The sequence below is a fragment of the Myotis brandtii genome, unplaced genomic scaffold (assembly GCF_000412655.1).
Source record: "Myotis brandtii unplaced genomic scaffold, ASM41265v1 scaffold59, whole genome shotgun sequence".
NCBI classification, from domain to species: domain Eukaryota; kingdom Metazoa; phylum Chordata; class Mammalia; order Chiroptera; family Vespertilionidae; genus Myotis; species Myotis brandtii.
In genome coordinates this window covers 2,384,927-2,407,815 of record NW_005370223.1, presented here as the reverse complement: position 1 = coordinate 2,407,815, position 22,889 = coordinate 2,384,927, and the positions used below count along the sequence as shown (strand labels likewise).

General features: G+C 37.9%; 1 protein-coding gene across 1 annotated transcript in view; it reads right to left on the bottom strand.

Moving 5' to 3' along the window:
- Nucleotides 1-22,889, bottom strand: part of CPQ (carboxypeptidase Q) — a 298,177-nt gene that overhangs the window by 124,889 nt on the left and 150,399 nt on the right. The window contains exon 4 of the mRNA XM_005879253.2: nt 18,859-18,970. Coding sequence (XP_005879315.1) covers nt 18,859-18,970 — 112 coding nt within the window. The remainder of the gene's footprint in view (nt 1-18,858; nt 18,971-22,889) is intronic.

Here is a 22,889-nt window from a genome sequence, read left to right as displayed (position 1 = left end):
AGTGTTTACTATATGTTAGTCACTCTTATAAGCTTTATAAATTTTTATCTCATTTAATTTTTACAACAAATATTATTATTTTAAAGACTGGTAAATTGAGGCAGAGATTAGTTGGTAACTTCCTAAATTAAGATAGCTAATAAGTGGCAAAGCTGGTATTCAAACCCAGACAATCTGACTCAAGAACCTAAGGGTCTTAACCACTATGCTGATTAGTTATCGAGATCTGTACTGTTTAATTCCTCAACATTTTTCAAATATGTCTCCTCTGCTCCATCCTTACAGCTATTGCTGTGTTTAAGCCCTTATCATTCATCAAACCAGACTGTAAGCTCCATGAAGGCCAGGATCACATGTGCCTTTGTTTACCAATGTCTCCTGTGCTTAGCACAATGATTAGCATTTTGCATATATGTAGTGTCTGCTGAAGAAAGCAATTAAGTATTTTTTACCATCGGTAGATGGCCATATACTTTACTCTCCAAACAGGGAAAGTTTTGAGATTGAAACAGGGTGTTAGAATAATTACGCTGGTTAAACAGGAATAAATTGAGACTATTCCAGACAAACGGAGACATAGCATCACCCTAATAATTGGGCTACCTATGTATGCCAGATTGGTTTTTTGGCAGCTCAAACCAAATTGGTTTTCTCCTGTATCATACGGATTGGAAGCCTGGTAACTACATTCCCTGGAATCTATGCCAGCAGTGTTATGGGGTTAGATGAAAACAATAAGCTTCCTTCATGTGAGATATCAAAGACAAAAGACAAATAGAAAACACCATTACTCCTTTAAGGTGAGTGGTCACCTGGGGCTTGGTAGACAGCATATGTGAGCTTTTGCAAACAGCTTCCAAGTATCTTCCTACAAATCACTCACTCTGATGCTGTGGGTGGCTGAAATCATTGGTGACAGTTTCTTTAGTTCCTGTGCTTCATGATTTTCTGAATACTAGTAGCTGCATCCCTGATCCTCCCTCGCCCAGGCCTTCCAACATCTTTAAAGATCCCTTGATTTGTAGGTTAATTAACTCTAGTTGTCTCAACAAACGAAACTCTCAAATCTCAGTGTCTTAGTTCAGTAACAATTGACCTTAGAGTCCAACGCAAGTTAGGGAGAGCTCTCCTCCATCTGGTGACTCAGAAAACCAGAATTCTTCTATCTTTTTATTTTCATCTTTTTAGATAGGTTCCAGGGGAAGTCAGTGGTTGGAAAATACATACAAGCTTTTGACCATTTTAACCATGGGAATTAATACTTCACTCCCCTTCACAGTCCTTTGGCCAGGACCACCATAAGGTCCCAAACTAATAGCAAGAGAAGATGAAAGAACAATACAATGTTGGATAAGCATTAACTCTTTCTGCCATATGCTCTAAGTCCTTAAATTAAATCTCTTCCTCCTTGAAATATTTAGAGTAGTTTCTAGTCTTACTGATATATCATAAAACAATACATAACTATAGAAACTAGATATATTAACTTTATTGAAAGGCACTAATCATTTGTTCCCACACCTAAATGTGCAAATATTGGTTTTACCATGTATGTATACAAGGGTATTATCTTACATAAAATTTTACATACATGCTTACTGTTTAGCTCATCTACCTATTGATATATTTCATTTGCATTTATAGATTCAATAGTAAAGAATAAATTTGGGTTAATGTCTTACATGGGAAAACAAAACAGACATTTATTCATCTGTAACCTATTTATACATATGTCTATCATTGCTTTACATTAAAATGATCTATATTGTTTTCAGTGAATGATAATACTTTTAAAATTTATAAAGATATAGGACTGTCATCCATTGTACCTATAAATACCAGGGCCAACATTGTTATTCTCTTATACCAACATCCCTGATGATGCATAGGTTGTACTAAAGTGAGCAAGAGTGGATGTGAAACAGGACATTGACTCCTGAACTTGGTAATCATTATATTTTCACATAAAACTATTATGTTTTATGTTTAGCTCTTATCCAAGAAACAAATAATATATACACAAACCCACTCCTGCAACACACTATCTTAAAACATTTATATAAACATGATTATAGATATGGATGCACTATATAAATTGTGCTAGCCCTTCATCCTTTCCACTTGAAAATGGTGTTCAATGTATAGGCACTGTTTCCATCTCAATGACTATGGTGAAGGTGAGTTAATTTCCAGGGATGACGTATGGTCAATGCAGGTAGCAGTGATGGCCTACCTCACAAGCAACATTCAATTCCTGCCTGAACTGAAATATTCATCAGTGTGCTGCCTCTTCATGTCTCTGTCAACAAATGAAGGTCATGTTACTCCCTCCAATTTGTGTTAACAGGAAATGGGAGTAGAACAAGCAATCTGAAAGGTGAATATGAATTGAGAGGAAGTACTTCAGGTGAACCATTATAGGACTGAAGTCTAATTTTGCCACTTGTCATTTAGGTTAACTTATGGAAAAAAGAATGAAGGGAAAGTGAGTGGACACTCACCCATTATTGAATACTTACTCTGGGGCAGATTCTGTGTTCAATAATTTCACAGATATTTTCTTACTGATTTATTATAACATCCCTTGAGGTAAACATTATTATTTTCCTTATTATGTAATAAAGGAGGCCTGACTGTATCATTTACTGTTTCAAAAACTTTCAGCAAAGCTTTCTGCTTCTTTTGGCTTCAACTTTCTCATCTGCTAAATAATAATAATAATACCTTTTCTACAGATGGGCATTCTACACACATATAATTATTTCTTTAACATTTTTTCTTCCATACTAGACTATCAGCTACATGAAGCTTTCAAAAGCAGACCTTTCTGATGTCAACGGTCCTCTTTTCTCCATGCCTCAGAGTCTACCTGTAGGAGGGGCTTTAAAATAAGAGCTCACCTGGATAATTTAGAGCCTCCTTAGAAATGTGCACATACTCAGGCAGAATCACGTTTGTATAGAAGCTTATCTTTGCCATGAAAATACTCATACATCAAAGACCAAAGAAGAAAATTGTAGAAAAGTGGCCAGTGATGATGATAAGAAGGTCACCTTACTGTTGATGACTGCTATCACACATGCCTCAAGTCACATAGAGCAGACCTGAGTCAAGGTCAGATCCATCCATTTTGGGTGCCAGGTACTGAGACAAGGAAAGAATCTACAAATACCATGAACTTTCAGAGTTACTCACTTATGATCAATGGTCTGTGGTTGGTCTCTACTGATTCACTGTGAGTCTTTTGTCTCAGTTACTTCTCAGTCACAAAGAGTGAAAAATGGAAAACTAAAAACTACCACCCTCTACAGAGCAGAAGAGTATCATCAAAGATAATAAAAATCATAATAACAGCTTATAATTGCTTTAAACATTTTCCTTTCACTCTGTCAACTGACAATGAATACAGTACATATACCCTACTAGGAGCCAAGCTCTGGAGATACTGTGGTAAACAAGACACATGTAGACCCTGTCCTCCTGTAGCTGACCATCTAGCAGTGGAGGAAATATGTGTAAAGAATGCCTAGATGCAGGGCAGGGATTATTCATATTTAAAACAGAGACAGTTGAAGCTGGGATTAAGAGCCCTTAAACAATGTTTTCAAAAACAGTAAGTGGCACAGTCAGGCTCCAAACCTGGATCTTCATACTTCTAGGCTAAGCCTCTTTCTATGTTGCTACACTGCCTGACTGCCTGTCTCCAAGAATCCCTTTCTACTAACTGAGGGTTGAATATGGTGACTATAAATGAGGATGGGAAAAGATGAAATAGGTTACAATTGATTCTGGAGGTGACTTTGAGTCCTTTCCTTTCTTGACTTTAAACCAATGGGACCATTATTTTAGAAAGGGCTTCTAAGAAGAGCTAGAAAACATGTCTATGCATTGCACTATGACTTTCAAAAGCCCCTTTGCTTACGATAATGATGATCTTTATTAGTTTCCATTAAAAATCTATCAGAACACCTGTGACTTTCCTAGGGATCACCTGAAACCCAGCCAATAAATGTCTATGTTCAATATCTATCATAAGACCCATCCTGTGGTTTCCATCTCTCCTAAAATGGGAGCCTTAGATGAAACTGTGAATCTCAAAACTATAATATTGGCAAGGTCTTTGGGATACTTCTCTCCCAACAATGATAGGAAATATCTCGGTTGAACTGTCTTTGGAGGAAAGGAATAAATGGAAATGGCTGCTGACGCAGGTGCTGAAAATATTTGACGAGAGGAGACTGATTCTAGGGAAGACACGAACATCCGTGCATTTGAGTTTTGTGTGTTTGGGTCTCTCTCCAGCTTCTTTTGTCTGCCCAATAGAAGACTGTTCAACATGCCCATCATAGAACTCACTATGTTCTCAGCTTAGAAGTAGGTCCTGGGAGGACTACAGTGCAAAAGACAAAAACTTGGACATTGGGGAGCATAGCCTGCTAGGACATTGACATCAAACCTGAAACAGAGAACAAAAATGGCCCTGAAGGAGTCTAAAGAGAGAACTTGGACTACCAAGTTAATGGCAAGTTAATTAACTACAATGCAGTTAATTTGGGCTGAAAGAACTGCAGAACCTTCACTTTGGATATGGGATTGAGCTGAATATTGCAGATGTGATGGGTTTGAGTAGAGGAGTTGGAGGAGATGGGCAAATTAGCAGGGCATACAGCACCAGCAAAGGTGCAAAGATGGGAGTAAGGAGAGTGTATGGAGGACCCAGAGAGAACACTCATCTGGTGAAGTGGAGGATGTGTCTGGGAGAGAATGGGGTTCAGCTGGTGTGCTACACTATACAGTAGCCTGGGCCACAAGTCGGAAAACCGACTTGGGTTCTGACACAACTGTGGTCCATCCTCTTGCACAGCTACATTCTCTCTGGGCTTCACTTTTTGCAGGTGAAATCTTTGATCACTGCATGTTCTTTGAGATTCCCTTCCAACTAAAATCCTTTGATCCTCAAAGCTATTGGGGAAGAAAGGATACATCTCCACTCTGGCTAAAGGTCCAAGGAGAAACAGAGATCCAGTGCCATGAAGAACAAGGAGAAAAGTACCCTATTATTTTTTTAGCACAGTTGGGGCTCCCTATAATTCCTTAAACCAGAAGGAAGAATGGTTGGTATACTGTTAGATGCTGAAGTTCACGACTATTTCCCCCCCAGAACTCACTATCCAAGGGTGATGGGATTTGAGGAAGTCCAGCTCACATGCACATTTCTCTTTCACTGCTCTTGATAGGAAGATATGCTTCCCCAGTCATATCCTGTAAAACTGGTCATGCACACTTACTTCTTCAGAATTATTTCCTCTTGAAGATGCTTTTTCACGATCAGGGGACTTACTGGTCACTGTGCTGGCTTTCATTTAGTGCCTCAGAACTGGACCCTGCAGAGCCCTGTCTATGGACAGGGCTCAGAATGATGGGAATCACCTCTGCCTCCTGGCAGATGCGTGGGACCATTTTGCAGAAGGCATGGCGACAGCCTATCTTTTGCAGACGTAATCCACACACACAGCAGATAATGTCTGTCTCAACACAGCCAGGGAATACATGACATCTTAAACAGGCTTATATAGAGAAGAAGGATTTTGCAAAATCTATTTTGATCTAAATGTATTCCCCTCAAAGAAAATAAATACATAGGAAACTGCATGTTTGAAACCAAATAAGAATAAGCACATATACATGCACTCATCAAGGGAAAGCTTCTAAGACTTGAATTGTATTACTCTGTGCAGTGCCCTCAGTTCATATTTAACTGAAGGAGGAGGCATTTCCGTTTGATCATTTTATCTCCTCCTTGTGAGCAAGTGTCTGCCTTTTAAACTGCTGGCTATTCTTAACAAGAAGCAGAATGACGAAGGTTTCCTCTCCTTTATAGCATCTTATAAGGTTTTAACTGCTAACACTGTTACTTTCACCATGGAATCACATAAAATAAATCTTCCAAAGTTTATGAGGTCAATAAGCAAGGTTCAGTCAAAGCTGGAAAACAGCATCTGTATTTGGATGTTTCTCATGGTTTCAAGCAGTAAATCACAGGGAGAGAGAAATAAGAAGGCATTTATTGAAATTAAATCATCTGCTTACAAATAGTCCATTTTTTCCTAGTCTGGAAGATTTGAAAAGAAAACAAAAACCCTAGATGTGTATGTAGTAGGGGAAAATGCTAATCTTAATAGATATTACATTTTTTAGAAATAAGACTAGTGTAGAATAGTAGAAATATGATTTATTAAAAATGGAATGTAATGAGAAAAGATAAGAGAATAATTTTCTTCTTTATCCATCCTTCACTAAGTGAAAGGGAAAAGAAAAGAACCTATAAAAACTGCATCTGAATATAAAATTTCGGGATTGTTAAACCTAACAAAAATACCCCACAACTAAACTAGTGAACAGCAGTCAGATCCAAAAACAACAACAAAAAATGCTTGAATCACTTGGCTGTAGATCATCTCATCTCACACATTTTTGAATCTAAAGCAAACCCTGCATAGTTGCTGACAGACAGCGTGGAAAGAAATATCACTTCAAAGATGATCCCAGCAGTTCACAATGACTGGGCCACTCCTCACGGGAATTCACTTCCTGCCACTACGTTACTTTTTATAGCACTTGGAGAACCATGAAGAATTTGCCACTGTGACCACGACTAATGGCCCCACTTGAAAAATTATTAAATAAATGCTGTCTTCTTCTATCAGGGGAAGTAACTGTCACTTTAAACATGTGTATATCAAAAGGGACAGAAAGCACCTCACCTGGGAGGTTGCCGAGGTTAAAAGAATTTTTCTGAGTTAATATTAACGTGATGTTTAAGATGGAGCAAGAAAGGGCAAAAGAAAAATGAGTAAACCAAGGGTAAATGATTAACAAAAAGGCTAAACTACAGAGACAGTGCAATGATGACCGGATAAACAGACACAGCCCTGGACTTTAGGACAAGGACCTCCCATCGGACTTTATGATATGTGCCCAAGCGTCACTCGGCTGACTGTGCTTCCTGGGGGCAGGCTCCGCGTCCATGTGGTCATGTCTCTTTACCTTCTTTCTCTCTCTCTCTCTCTCCTTTCCCTTCTAGCCATAGTCATGCTTCCTTACCAGCCTGTGTTTCGGTTAGAGACCAAGGGCCTCTGTGGATTGACAGGTCCACTCCCCAAAGCGAAGCTTCCCTTTGGCCCAGAGCACTAGAGTGGGGCCACTTCTGCTACGTCTGACAAACACTATTATTGGTATTATCTTGTCTGTCTCAACACAGCCAGGGAAAACATGACATCTTAAACAGGCTTATATAGAGAAGAAGGTGGGTGCTGATCTACAAAGATTAAAAGCATACTTTAGGGGCTCAAATCTGACAATGGAAACAATGAGTGCACATATGGAGACAGGCGAATGATGAGAGGTGCCACAGTATAGCATATTTGTGGATCTGCAAGTAGATACACCATGCAATGCCCCTGAATACACACAGCAGGCAGCGGCCCCTGTAGAATCTGAAGGATGCACATATGCCCATTTCCCGTATGACTCCTACCTGTGCCCACTCAGAGACCGACCCCTACTCCTTCCAGGTCACTGACCAAAATCACTCCCCATTCTATTCTCTCTACCCACATTCCCCAGATTTAAATGTAGTAACCCTAAGTGCACTCACTAATATACCCATCCCCCACTTAAGACCTGTTTTTCATTGTGAGTAAAATAGTACTCAGGGATGAATCAGATGGGTTACAAGGCTAGAAGTGTGATTCAAAGGACTGAATAATAGAAGTGTATTGTTTATCCCTCTAGCAAAGTCCATTCTAAAAATATGCTCTCTCTAATTATATAAAGCAATGAAGAGATGGCTGCTTCTTGCCCCCCCCCCCGCTCCCCACCCAGCTTCCTGATTCATCCTCCCACCATCTCCCTAGGCTCTCCAGTGACTAGTGCTTTGCCTGCTGTCCTTCAATGACAGGCTGACTTCAGAGTAGGCTAAGATTTCAAATTAGGGATTTGTTTCTTCTTCAGTGCTGGGGGTTGGGAGATGGGGGATGGAGGAGACCTGCTTCATAATTGCTAAGAAAAATCAGTATACATTTTTCTAAGGCACAATTTTGAAAGAATAAATAAACAAAAACAGATACTAACAATCTTTAAGTGAGGGATGATTGTATTAAGTTGCATTTACTAATGCTGGGCAGAATCACTGGTAAGAACACATTTGCCTTGAATACTCAGGACTTTATAAGCTGATATGAAAATTGGGGTCATTTCTCAAGGATGGCAACAAGATGATTTTGTGTGATAATCTTCCTGCTTGTCCGAATAATATCCTCTAAAAGCTAATAGACAACTTAGAAGCTGCATCGCCACCCTCTGAAGATGCTGTGACTTGGGTCAAGAAGGCAATTAGCAGCTAATGCAGGTGCAGTGTCTAACCAGCCAGCAATAGCTAAACCTTGAGAGAGAAGGAGGTAGACAAGAATAACTTTTCTCTTTTTAGGGCCCTAATCAGTATTTTTATGCCAGTGTTTCCAAACCTAGGATCATGAAAGGGACCCTATAAGTGAATTTCTTAAAATCATAGAAAAAAATTATACCTTTATAGGTGAAACAGTTCCCTGAGTAAATTAAATTGTTAATTTATTTATTTGCTCTTGGTTGGAAGAATATTAACTTGATACAGTAACATTGGTCATCTGTTATGTGTGGTTGTTACAAAATGTTGTGATTAACAAAATGTAAAAATAAGTCAGCATTAATTAACAGATCTATCTATACATTTTCCTCAAAATTTTGCAAAGAAAAAATAAAGGTGAAAACAAGAAAAACTTGATGGTATAATGATTGGAGACCACTGGCCCTGGATAGTCTTAATAGTCATGTTTTTCAGTTCTCCTCATCCCTTCCTCAATATTCTATGACACTGGATGTCACAGACAGTCACTGTCCTCACTCACCAGTTGTCTCTCCAGGTGCCAAGCATCAAAGTGAATAAAAGGTGTTTTGTTTTCTTAGTAAAGGACTAGAAGGACTTCTGGCTGCTCAAGCTGATGCAGAAGGGATCCCTTTATCGTAAAACATGTAGAAATGCTTAGAAAGCATGAACTTTAAAAACTATTGCTTAACGCATAGCATAACTCACAAAAAATAAAGGAATGGAAGAAGTGATAAGGAAGGAAGAGGGGGAATGAGGAAGAAAGGGAGTAAAAAGGGAAAGAGGAAGAAAAAGAAAAAGAGATGGGAAATATGAAAGTGAGACTGACAGACATGGGCTACAGAATGAGATAGTTATGAGGATTGCAGAAGGAACGAGTAGAATAAGAGAGGGCAAAATTGGAGGCAATAATCCTATATAATAAAAGGTTAATATGCAAATTGTCCTCTCAACTGGGAGTTCAATCAGGGGGTGGGGCAGGCCTGCCAAGGGCCCACAGCCCTTCCCCAAACCTGGCTGGCCCCAACCCTGGTCACCCCCCACCCCGATCAGGGGCGGGGCCGGCCCATCAACCTCCTGCGTCCCCTCCTGCCGGCCAGCCTATTAATTTTGTGAGATTGAATATTTAAAAACCTAACTATATGCTGTTTACAACAGAATCAACTAAAATGCAATAATCTAGGTAAGCCAGAAGTAAAGAAATAGAAAAAGAAAAGTAACCAAAAGATTACTGATTCCATGATATTAATATAAGGTAAATAAACTTGTAGGGAAAAATCATTATTAAGGATAGGCAAAATATGGAAGCAACCCAAGTGCCCTTCAAAAAACGAGTGGGTAAAAAGTGGTGGTACATTTATACAATGGAATATTATTTGGTCATAAAAAATAATGAAATCTTTCCATTTGCTAGGTGAATTAAGTCAGTTAGAGAAAGACAAATACCATATGATCTTACTTATATGTGGAATCTAAAGAACAAAATAAATGAACAAACAAAACTGAAACAGACTCAGATACAGAGAACAGACTGAGGATTGACAATAGGAGAGGGGCTGGGGAGGATGGATGAAAAAGGTGAAGGGATTAAGAAGTACAAATCTGTAGTTACAAAATAGTCATGGGGATGTAAAGTACACCATAGGGAATATAATCAATAATATTGCAATAACTATGTATAGTGCCAGGTGGATAATGGAACTTATTTTGTAAAGCATATGACTGTCTAACCAATATGCTGTACACCTGACACCAATACAATGTTGAATATGAACTATAATTGAAAAATAAAGAATGAAGTTCCGCCTTTGTTCTACATTAAAAATAAGAAGAATAAAAGTTGTTAGACTCAACTATATAAAGCAACAAAGCCTCAAACTATAAAGTTAAACCTATTGAAATTCAAGAATAAATTTATAAAATCACAATCCTAGTGGGATATTTTGATATACTTCTCTAAAAACCAGATGAATCAAGCAGATAGAAAAACTAGTAATAAGACAGTAGTTTTGAACAATATAATTAATAAGATTACTCTAATGAGCATATTTTCAAGAAAAACACTGACCATGTAATAAGCCAAAATGACATCTCAGTGTATACCAAAGGAATGGTATGGTATAAACCCTGTTTAGCAATCACTATGCAATGAAATTGGAACTCAATAATTCAATAATAACTCCATATTTTGAAAACTCAAAGAAAGCTTAATAATTAAAGAATCAAAGAAAAAATCATAATGAAAATTCTAACATATTTAAGTAAATGGCCATTAAGGCATTATTTCCAAACGTGTGGAAAGCAGCTAATTCAGTGCTCACAGAGAGATGTGCGGCCTTAAAGGTATGTTAAAAAATAGGAAAGACTGAAAGTTAATGGATTAAACCTTCATTTCAAGAAGATAGAAGAAATAATACAGAAAAATCTCTAATACAAAAGAAAATAATATCATTTGCATAATTCAAAATCACAAAGGTCTTATGATAATTTTTGAATTATAGACACAGAATAATATTAAAATAATAAGAACACTGGTTATAACTGCAGAGGGAAAAAGGGATGAATTGCAAAGAGGTGAGGTACAAAATAGGTTCAACTGCATTGGTAATTTTTATTTCTTTTGTTTATTTATTTTCAATCCGCACCTGAGAATATTTTTCCATTGATTTTTTTTTTGAGAGAATGGTGGAGGGGAGAGAGGAGGGGGGGGGGGAGAGAGAGAGAGAGTGAAGAGAGAGAGGGAGAGAGAGAGAGAAACATCGATGAGAGAGAAAAACATAGATGTGAGAGAGAGACATTGATTGGTTGCCTTCAGTTCTCATCCGTACTGGGGCTGGGAATTGAGCCTGCAACCGAGGTATGCAGCCTTGACTGGAAATGAACCCATGACCCTTAGGTCTGCAGGCCAACACTCTAACTACTGACCAAACTGGCCAGGGCAATTTTTACTTCTTAAGTATTTCCTAGTTTTAAATAAAAGGGTAAAGAAAGACCTAAAGAAAAACATTAACAATGAAGAAATGAGCTTTTCTACTTTTGTCAGTGGTAAGTAGCACCAGGTAAAGGAATGAGAATAATTCCTACCCTCTAGAGTCTTCTAGACTCAATGAGAGCGCATCCCCAGCCCTTCGCTCAGAGTTTGGCACCGTGCTCTAGTACCCGTGGTCGGCAAACCGCGGCTCGCAAGCCACGTGCAGCTCTTTGGCCCCTTGAGTGTGGCTCTTCCACAAAATAGCACGTGCGGGCGCGCAGGTACAGTGCGATTGAAACTTCATGGCCCATGCGCAGAAGTCGGTATTTTGTGGAAGAGCCACACTCAAGGGGCCAAAGAGCCGCATGTGGCTCTCGAGCCGCGGTTTGCCGAGCCGCAGTTTGCCGACCACTGCTAGACTAACTAACTGCCACTGTTACTTCATCCTTCATCAGAAAGAGTCTACGCTCCTCCTCACATTAGTCTAAGAGCTGGATGAGAAATCACATGTTGATCCTACTTCATTTAAGTCCTACAGCCAGGGCATTCACTGCTACTGTCAATTTTTTTTTTTAACAAATAGAATTTTATACACGGGTAATCAGTAACATGTTGCTACTGTTATAAAATGTCATAGGGTGTTAGTGATGTTTATCTTACTATAACCTCCCTCAGGTTACCTTGCCTCCCTGTGTCTGAAATCGCTTCACCCAAGAGCTCCATTTGAATTATGAGTCAGTGAGAGCACACTGCCAGTAGCAGTACTATGTGTCACGGACTTTTCATCTTTGCAACTCTGACAGATACGTGTTTGATGCATACGACAGCCCTGCAAGCATACTGCCATTCGTTTTACTGATAAGGAGCTAAAACACAGATAGGTCCAGTCACCTGCCCGAGAGAGACAACCCTCAGCGGGCTGCGTTGAGGATTTAAGAAGGTCATAAGATATCCCATAAATTTCGGTTCTCTCCTCCCTTCTCCCAGGTGTTGAATTAATGTTTGTTGATATATGGTTCAATTAATGTCAGTTTATTATATTAAATGAAAATATAAGCTACATGGTTCTTTTGGTATATATTTGGGATTTTTATCACAAATCTCTCCTTTATAAGTTTAACCACCATTCTTTTGCAGCAACATATAGTAAAGTTCCAGGAAGGCAATCCATTCAAATATTCCTCTTACTCATCATTTGTGTCCAATAATGAGATTCAAATGATTTCATCAAAGATTATTCAACTATGAAAGATAAATTCATATTTCTCTCTTTCAGAAAAGGGATAATTCCAGGATGAGATTCATAAAATATTTCTTTGTTCCAACGTGCTGCCTGAAACAAGTGAATATGGATGGCTAAATGGATATATGGTCTATGGTGATGAGAACAGAAATATAGCCTCTGAAACATTTCCTGACATATATTTTCCCATTCACATTAATCAAAGCAAAAACTCACAACAGTTTCCATCATATTTTAAATATATTCCTTTTAAAAAATACCATTATTATAGAGAAAGTACAGTAATAAAAGCCTCAGAGGTCGTCTTTAGTTGCTATGCATGAGGACCTTCTAAGAATGCCTAGAAATTGTGGGCTTTTGACTATTTTAAAAAATGGAAGGATTACTGGAGAATTCACTCAGCAGGGCAAATTGCAAACAGTAAGCACTAAATTTGACTCTTTGTTTTCTCTCCCTTTTTTTCTATATTTCAAACAATTTACTTTCTAGTACATTATGATGCCTTTGACAGCTATTTCCTGTGTTTACTATTATTTTTCTTCTTCAGGAGTGTTATAAATCCTTGTATACAGTGTTACTAGGTCAAGGACATTGGCAGAGAGAGCAAAGTGAACAGAGAAAAAAATGAAGCTCTTGACTTTGGGTGGTAAAACACACAATGCAATATACACATATTGTGTTATAGAATTATACACTTGAAGCCTATATAATACTAGAGGCCCAGTGCACGAAATTTCTCTAGAAAGATGTTTAATATATATCCCATATTTCAACAACCAGGTAGTACTGCTCATTGTAAAGTGTTTCCCTTGGTAAGGCCTTCAAACTCAAAATTCTAACTTGACAGAAAATAGTAAAGTTGGAAAAATTTAGGGATGGATGATGGTTTAGTTTATTAATTCCAAATGGATATTTTGAAGCATAGGTTTGGCCTTAAATTTTGTCCACTGACACTAGACCATTCCAAGGAGAGACATTTCACACAAACAGTTTCAAGTCCAGTAAAGTAAAGAAACAAAAAGGTATTCAATAGCATTTCACAGCGAATAGCCTTCTGTTGACAGTTACTCAGGAGTGACTGATTATATTTGTGAAGGACAAATATCTCTCCTGTTAGATTAATTAAATATAGGCTTAGCTGATGGCTTGGGCAAAAGAGTGAATCTTTAAGAATAGAGCAAGGTCTGACTGGTGTGGCTCAGTGGTTGAGCATTGACATATGAACCAGGAGGTCATGGTTTGATTCCTGGTCAGGACACATGCCCAGGTTGTGGGATCGATCCCCAGTGGGAGGGTGGGGGGCATGTGGAAGGCAGCCAATCCACGATTCTCTCATCACTGATGTTTCGATCTCTCTCTCCCTTCCTCTCTGAAATCAATAAAAATATATTTTTAAAAAAGGATAGTGAAGGAAGAGAACAACGGAGAAGAGACAAGAAGGAGGAATCGTAGAACAATATTCCTAAATATCAGAAAGCCCCACCGCACCAACACTTCACATTGGCAAGCTCCACTGAGAGACAGCAGCAGGCATGCTGTATGACATGCCATCCAAGTAACAGCCGCCAAAAGGAGTCCCATTTTCTTGGAAAAACAGGTTGCCACGGAGCTTTCATATTTCACCAATTAAACAGCTTGGGCTCGATGTAATTAAGTAACATAATTATGAACCCATGTCTTGGCTTCTAGCCTAAAGTCCTATTTCTTATTCACGTTTATCAGTAACTGTCATCTAGAACTTAAGTGGCACATGCTGAGCCCCGCTCTTCATATTAAAACACATAGGTGATCTACAAATAGAAATCCACACTCATTTTAATTTTTAAATTAAAGAGGAAGGCTCAGTGGGTCATCACACAAGTGAGGTACTGAGTAGAGACTATCATTCAGGAAGTGGAAGCAGGAAGTGACCAGGATAAATTTGGACTCCTGAATATTTAGAGAGAAAATGTATAAAAGTAAAGGAGTCACTCGATTTCCATCGTACAAGAGATGGCGACTTAAAGAGTAAAGGGAAAGGATATTTAGGGATACCATAGCAGCTGGCTCTACAGTTACATCAGTATAACTAACATGTTAAGTTAGGAGGCAAAGTAATCACTGATGGGAATGAGGCTACAAAATTTATCATCTTCTCTTGCATAAAAACATGCTACCGACAGAGTCATGCTTACTAAGTAATAAAAGTTAACATTTAATGGTACTTGGGTTGGGTTAGGTACTGGTCTAAGTACATTATGTAAATAGATTAGTTAATTTTCAAAGCAACCCTATGAGGTAGGAACTATTAATATCAGAGATGAGAAAACTGAAGCACAGAAAGGCGAAGTAACTTGCTTAAGGTAGTAAGTTGCAGAGCTGGGATTTGAACCCTGGCAGTATGCTTTTTAAACAGTATACCATGCATTCTGCCTCTTAACACCTTTCTTCAAAAGAAATGGTAGTCTCTATTTTAGAGTTTTATTCATACATTTACAGAGGTTTTCAGAAATATGTAAGAGAGTTAAGCCCTGAATTAAAGGAATGATGACTAGCCATCAAAAGCTACTGAAGTCAGAGTACTTTCAAAGCTGGAAAAGATACGTCACCTTTGCCTGGTGTTTGACATTTATCCATGCAAGTGAATCCAACTCAATTAGCAGTGATTTAGAGTCCTATGCCAAGTACGAAAGAAGTAAGATTCAAAGCCTAGAGAAGACATAATTTTTATTCCCATCGAAAGCAGATAAAATACCCTGGAAGCTTAGAGTTGAATAGAGATGAAGAAAATGAAGCCCAGAGAGTTCAAATGACCTGCCCAAAGCTAAATAAAGTAGTTTGTAGCACAGTGACCTCAAATTCAGTTCAAATTGGTCTGGTTCTCTTTGCACTCTACCATTCTGATTCCAATCAAGGTGGCTGAACACACTGAAATAAAATGAACTTCCAAAATACTAGTAATTATCTATGACTTAAAAGGAGGAAAATGTATGATATCTCACTGCCTTATCTCTAGGACCTTAACTTCGGAGAACAAATAGCCAAGGGAATCATTTTTAAGGGAAGGGAGAGGAGGAAAGAATTCACATATAAAGTCTTTGAGATCTTCTCTGAAGGACTGTGTGTTTTCCAGTTTTATTTGCTGGACTTTCTCTCTCTCAAACCTTACCCAATTCTATAAGCAGACTTTGAAATGATGTCTATATTTGTAATTATGTGTGTAGTTACATGTGTACATCTTCAACTCAAAATAATATTGAATGTAACTTGTAATTGAAAAATAAAACTTAAGTTAAAGAAAAGAATATGATATGCTTTATATCTCTCTGTATGCCCAGATTTTGCAAAATGCTTTTACATAGTAGGTTCTCAGTAGGGTGATGAAGTTAAAAGTTTAAGTATATACAACATAAGGCTTCCAGTTAGATTCCTTTCCAAAAACATGACCCTGTATTAGGTCTCCCAGAGATTTTTTTATTAGTTTATTTTATTCATGGCCATTTTATGCCTCCCTCACCTCCATCCCACCAGGTGACATTTGGCAATGTCTGGAGACATTTTTGGGTATCACAATTTGGGGGGAGATGGTGCTATGAGCATTTAGTAGGAAAAAGCCAGGGATACCTCTAAACTTCCTACAACACACAGAATAGACCTCACAACAAAATCATCTGGCCCCAAATGTCAGTAGTGCCAAGGTTGGGAAATACTGGTCTATTTTAGAAGTAAAAATAAATGGATAGCAATCTTCCCATTTCTCCATTTTTAAAACACACACACACAAAACATAAATCAAAATGATACACCAAAAAATTTGCCCCAAGCAAGAGTACTGTTAAGATAAACAATTATTTAATGGGTCAATTTACAGGGCTAGAGGGGTTCATTAAAGGCTGGATAAAAAGAACAAATTTAAACACATAAATACTTAAGTAAGCAATGGAAAGCCTATACGAAAGGCACTGTTCTGACCTTTACTACATCTGAAACTGAGATTTCTCCACTGTTGTAAAATGAAACATTCTGCTAATAAGGCATTTAATTCAGACACAGAACTCTCACTTCAGACTATTTCATTATATCTAACCTCATATAAAATCCACCTTTTGGACCAGCACGCAAAGAAAAAAAAGGTATGTTTTTTGCTTACCAATAAGGTCATAAAAATAAACTGCTTTTACCATTAGCCATTCATTTTTATGTCTGCCCATCTCTTCCACGTTTAGGTTTACCTGGAAGGTCCAATATTTAAGCCTGAATTCCTTATTATGGCTAAAGGAATCATTCATTCAGCCCTACATTTCTTTCTCTGACTTCTATTGTACAAAGAAAACTGTAGCAAAGCTATCCTAACAGCCTGATAATTTCCTTGAAATGAATAAGGAATTAAAAAAGTTAAAGAGGAAGGAATGCTTCCAGATTCATTTTATGGAGCCAACATTACCCTGATACCAAAACCAAACAAAGACATTATGAAAAAAATAAAAATCACCGGCAAATATTCTTGATACTACAAAGTTATCTACTAGATACTACAAAGTTACATATACTATACTCCAAAGTCACAATAATCAAAATAGTATAGTACTAGCATAAAAACAGATATATAGATCAATGTTTAGAATAGAGAGCCCATAAGTAAATCCTTGTTTATAGCTCAATTAATCTACAGCAAAGGAAGCAAGGTTATACAATGGGTAAAGACAGTCTCTTCAAAAAGTGGTATTAAGAAAACTGGACAGATACAATTAAAATTATAAAATCAGAACACTATTTTTACACTATGTACAGAAATAAACTCAAAATAAATTAAAGATTAAATGTAAGACCTGGAACCATAAAACTCCTAGAAGAAAACATAGGCAGTAAACTCTTTGAGAAGGTTCTTAGAAATATATTTTTGGATATGTCTCCTTGAGCAAGGGCGCAAAAGAAAAAATAAACAGATGAGACTATATCAAACTAAAAAGGTTTTGCACAGCAAAGGAAATCATCAACAAAACAAAAAGACAACCTACTGCCTGGGAGAAGATATTCGAAGTGATACATCCCCAAAGGGTTAATATACAAGATATTTAAGAACTTATGTAACTTAATACCGCCCCCTCCCCCAAAAAAATCCAATTTAAAAATGGGCAAAGAACAGTAAATAGACATTTCTCCTAACAGGACATAGAGATGGCCAACAGATATATGAAAAGATGGCCAACATTATTAATCACCAGGGAAAAGCAAATTAAATCCACAAGGAGAGATCACATCGCACCTGTTAGGATGGCTATCATCAATAAATCAACAAATAACAAGTGCTGGTAATAATGTAGAGAAAAAGGAACCCTTGTGCACTACTGAAAACTGTAGCGAAGCTCTTCTAACAGCCTGATAATTTCCCGTGGGATTGAAAATTGATGCAGCCACTATGGAAAACAGTATGGAGATTTAAAAAAAAAATAGAGCTGCCATATGACCCAGGAATTATGCTTTTGGGTATGTATCCAAAGAAAACAATAACGCTGATACAAAAGATATAGGCACCCCTATGTGTTCACTGCAGCCCTAGTGGTAGCCAAAGTATGGAAGCAACATAGATGTCCAACAATAGATGAATAAAGAAAATGCGGTACACACACACACACACACACACACACACACGAATATTACTCAGCCATAAAAAAGAATTCACTCTTGTTATTTGCAACAACAAACATGGCTGGACCTAGAGTCTATTATGCCACATGAAATAAGCCAGGCAATAAAAGATAAATACAATATTATTTGTGGAATACTAAAAACAAAAGAGAAACAGAACCATAGATATAGAGAACAAGCGGATAGTTGCCAAAAGAGAGGGGGTGGGGAGATAGAAGTAAAATAAATGCGATTTTAAAAAGAGATGAACAAAGAAAAGGAAGTAGAGGGGGCTGGTGATTTTTCTTTGCATTTCGTCATAGTATCCTTACATAGTCTCTAGCTGATGTGGTTGCAGTTGCTAGGGTTTCATTTGCTTGTTCATTTTCCCCAGTGGCTGATCATAGTGGATATTTTGGTTGTCTGGCAGACACTTGAATTAAAAAAAAACTTTTAAGGGGACAAATTAGTTCTTTTCTTGGAGTCAACTAACAAAAAGCATCTCAACCTCAGGAGAATCTACAGTAACTAATCTGTTGACTATTTTGTGTGTTGAGTTAAACATGTCACCACAGAGACCCTCGCACTTTGGTTAACAACTTTCTAAATATTTACCAAGATCTTGGATAAGTGAGAGTGCTTCCCATGATATAAAGGCTCCACCACCATCATCCATGGCGCCCTGCCCAACGTCCCAGCTGTCCAGATGTCCACTGACCAGGACAACCTAGAACAAATAATAAAAAGAAAAACAAATAAGATTAAGCAGAAAGGACATAAAAGAGGAAGATTCAGAGGCATTCCAAATACAGAAATGAAACTTTTATATTCTTTCCATGTTTAATGCCTTAGAAGATCTGCGTCATTACTAGTGGAAGACTTAGTACAGAGGCCTTACACAAGAGGGTGTGAGGTCATCGTGGAAGTAATAAAAGTTCTCACCTTATACCTCTCTTTATTAATATAATTTTGAATACTAAGAAAAAGTCTTATAACTGACATATGTGTGACAATTTTATTATATGACGTAAAAATGGAGCTCAAAACTTCAACCATATTTCCAACCATCCCAAATTCTCACAGATACAGGATACACATGTGTTGAACTGAATACAAATGAAAAAGTAAAAACAATAATTTATTTTTTAAATGATTGTGCTTTGCGCATTGTAAGTCACTTTACTGTGGAATAAACTGCTAAATTTACAAACTAAATTCTAACAGAATAACTTTTAAGAAACATTTCAATTTACATTAGCGTGAAATAATCTATACATTATATTACATTTTAAATCATTATTAGGTTTACGTTTTTTTCTGAGAATCATTAGTAATTCTCTCCGGGAAAAATAAATTCAATGGAACTACATTTTGTGGACACATTGTCCTTAAAAGTAAGTAAACTGATGTTGGGTTAGGACATCCAGTGAAAAAGTATCTTTGTCACTGGGCTGTCATCCAAAATACCCTAATGTTTCTCAATACCTACACCGTGTCAGGAGCTGTGCTTGCTTACAGGAACTAAGAAGGATTCCTGACTTCAAAATGAGGAGGGCCGGGCGCAAAGACCAAGATGCCGATGGGGCATCGTGTACAAAAGAATCATGTTTGCAACATGCGAAAGAGCTGAGTGCAACAGGAAAATAACTACGCCTGCCTCAAGGAATGGCATCGCTCCACACCACAGCCTGTACACACAGAAGGCTCCTCCCCAGCCAGGGAGAAGGTGCTGTGAGAGCGTGAGCTCCCCCTTCTCCATGCCTCGATCAAAGAATAAAGTTTCTGCTCCACTTTATCGACCTCAGTCTCATTCTACTGGCGTGAATGGCAATAGACAGAAGGATGTTGTTTTGGGTCCCCAATCTGGAAGGGTTGGTAACATCTTGATCTCGATACAATACAATATATGGATATCAAGTCAGATGAATTATAAATCTAAATAAAGGTGTTAGAGGAGAGCACAGGACTTGAAATAGGAAACTTTCTTAAACTGGACACACAAAGAACAAACCATAAAAGAAAAAATAATAAATTGGGACTTTTAAAATATTAGGAATACTTGCTTATCAAAAGACTCCCTTGAAAGCGTGAAAAGGCAAGCCAGAGAGGAGAAGAAAGTATTTCCAACACAAATATGCAGCAAAGAACCCATATCCAGATTATATAGAATTCCTGCGAAACAGTAACAAAAAGAAAGTTAATTGATGGAAAAATGGACAAAATACTTGAACAGACAGTTCACAAACATAAATATACACATTATTAATAATCATATGAAAAGGTGCACAGGTTCATTATTATCAAAGAAATTTAAATTAAACCCCATTCAATATATATCCACCATAATGGCTAAAAAGATAAAAGGTAGAAAATGCCAAATACTGGTGAGGAGATAGAGCAACTGGAACTCTCATACATCATTGGTGTTAGCATAAGTACTTACAACCGCTCTGAAAAACTGGCTTATCTACTAAATCTGAACATCTGCACACCCTATGACCCAGCAATGCAACCTCCATCTATAAGTCCAACAGAAACGTATGTGTGTATATATACTTTCACCAAAAGAGACGAACTAGAATGTCTATAGAATATTCATAACAGCCCTCATCTCCTTCCCAGAAAGGAAACTATTTAAAGGCCTGTTAACAGCAGAATGAATGAATGATGTTGTATTAATCAATGCAACATTGCACAACAGTAAGAATGAGCAAACACAATACATGATAAATGTACCTGAATCTCATAAACGTAATGAAGAATGAAAGAAGCCAAACAAAACAATGCACCATGTATAATTCCATTTGTATGAAATATAAAAACAAGCAACACAGGAGAGTGGTATCCCAAGGTGAGGAGGGTTAGTGCCAGGAAGGGGCCCAAGGAGAGGTGCTGAGGTGCTGGTCACGTTCTGGCTCCTGGTCTGGGTACCGGCTACACAGGTGTGCTCAGCTTGTAGCAGTTCATCTTGTTAAACACTTAGGATCTGTGTACTTTCTCTTAGACTATTATGCATCAATAAAAGTTCTATAAAAAGAATAAGTTCAACAGAGTGATGTCTATGTACAGCATGTAATGAGTAAATCAACGGTAAACAAATCTTGATGATTAATGAAAAACCCATGACTTTGGGAAAGCAGGATTTTGGGTGGAAATACCCGGGTGAACACTTGCACTGCCTGCTTCTCTGAGCAGCTGCACGCTCTCCTGTTGACTCTGTGTCCACAGACAGACCCAGCCCACGATGACTTCATCATAGTCACAAACAAGTACAATGCCCCAGACTCACAAATGGCCATGTAATGAGCCCAAATGGATTGTTTCTCAGGAAAAAATGAAAAAATATATTGCAATAGCAGGAAACTCTGATTCAGAAAGTGGTGTAATCCCATGTGGAATGAACATCAGTCAACAGTCTCACCACTCTCAGAACCATTTTCCCAGTGAAGTTAAAGCTCCAGTGGACAAATAGTGTCAAAATGTATTTTAATAACCTTTTCCTCAGATAACATGTAAGAGTAACTAAATCAAGGCAGCTCTATGTTATCCTCCAGATTGCCTTCAGAATAACTGAGGTTGCTTTCAAATCATATTTTTATGTGTTTTCGGAAATGCCTCCATTCTCCAATCCAGAATTACTACTTACACTAATAATTAAAATACAGGGGAAATGGTTTTGAATAATAGGAAATTCAACGATATCCTATAGGACAAAGTCTTTGGCACAGTGTTATGGAAGAATGATCACAAACTATAATAATAAAAGCATAGTATGCTAATTAGACCAGACGTCCTTCTGGACGACCTTCCTGGACGAAGCCAGGGCTGAGAGGGAAGCCCGGGTCCCAGGTGCCTCCTGGTGGCCAGCGGGAAGCCCAGGTCCCGGGTGCCAGAGGGAAGCAAGTACCGGCAGCCAGGGGAAAGAAGGCTAACTCTTGCATGAATTTTGTGCATCGGGCCTCTAGTTTGGATTATAATAGCTTGTTTTAGTATAATTTTTGAAATCAGAAAATTGGGGGCTACCATGAGATAGTAGGTGTAATTTTAATATTATTTGATTTAAAAACAGTAATGACAGAAAGCTACTTCTAATTCAGGAGAATTTTTAATGAACTTGATTTTTTCTTTTTTTTTTAATTTAAATCTTTTTTAAAAAATTTTCTAATTCAGGAGAATTTTTAATGAACTTGATTTTTTTTAAAATTTAAATCTTTTTTTTTAAATTGATTTGAGAGAGGAAGGGGGGTGGGGAGAGAGAAACATCAATGATGAGAGAGAATCATTGATTGGCTGCCTTCTGCATGCCCCACACTGGGGATCAAGCCCGCAACCTAGGCATACGGCCTGACCGGGGATTGAACCGTGACCACCTGGTTCATAGGTCAATACTCAACCACTGAGCTATACCAGCCAGGCTTGAACTTGAACTTTTGTAACCATAAGAGCAGCTCCTACATTCACTTAGAAAACAGTAGTGCACGAGGTCACATCAGCATGGTGGCCTGGCTAGCATGCCTTCATGCAAACTCACAAGGATAACCCAGTAAAACATGCCAACTCACCATGCCTTATGTCAGGGCCAAGCAGATATGAACATTAATTATAATATATTTGCATCTGATTTAAGCAACCAAAAAACAAGACCA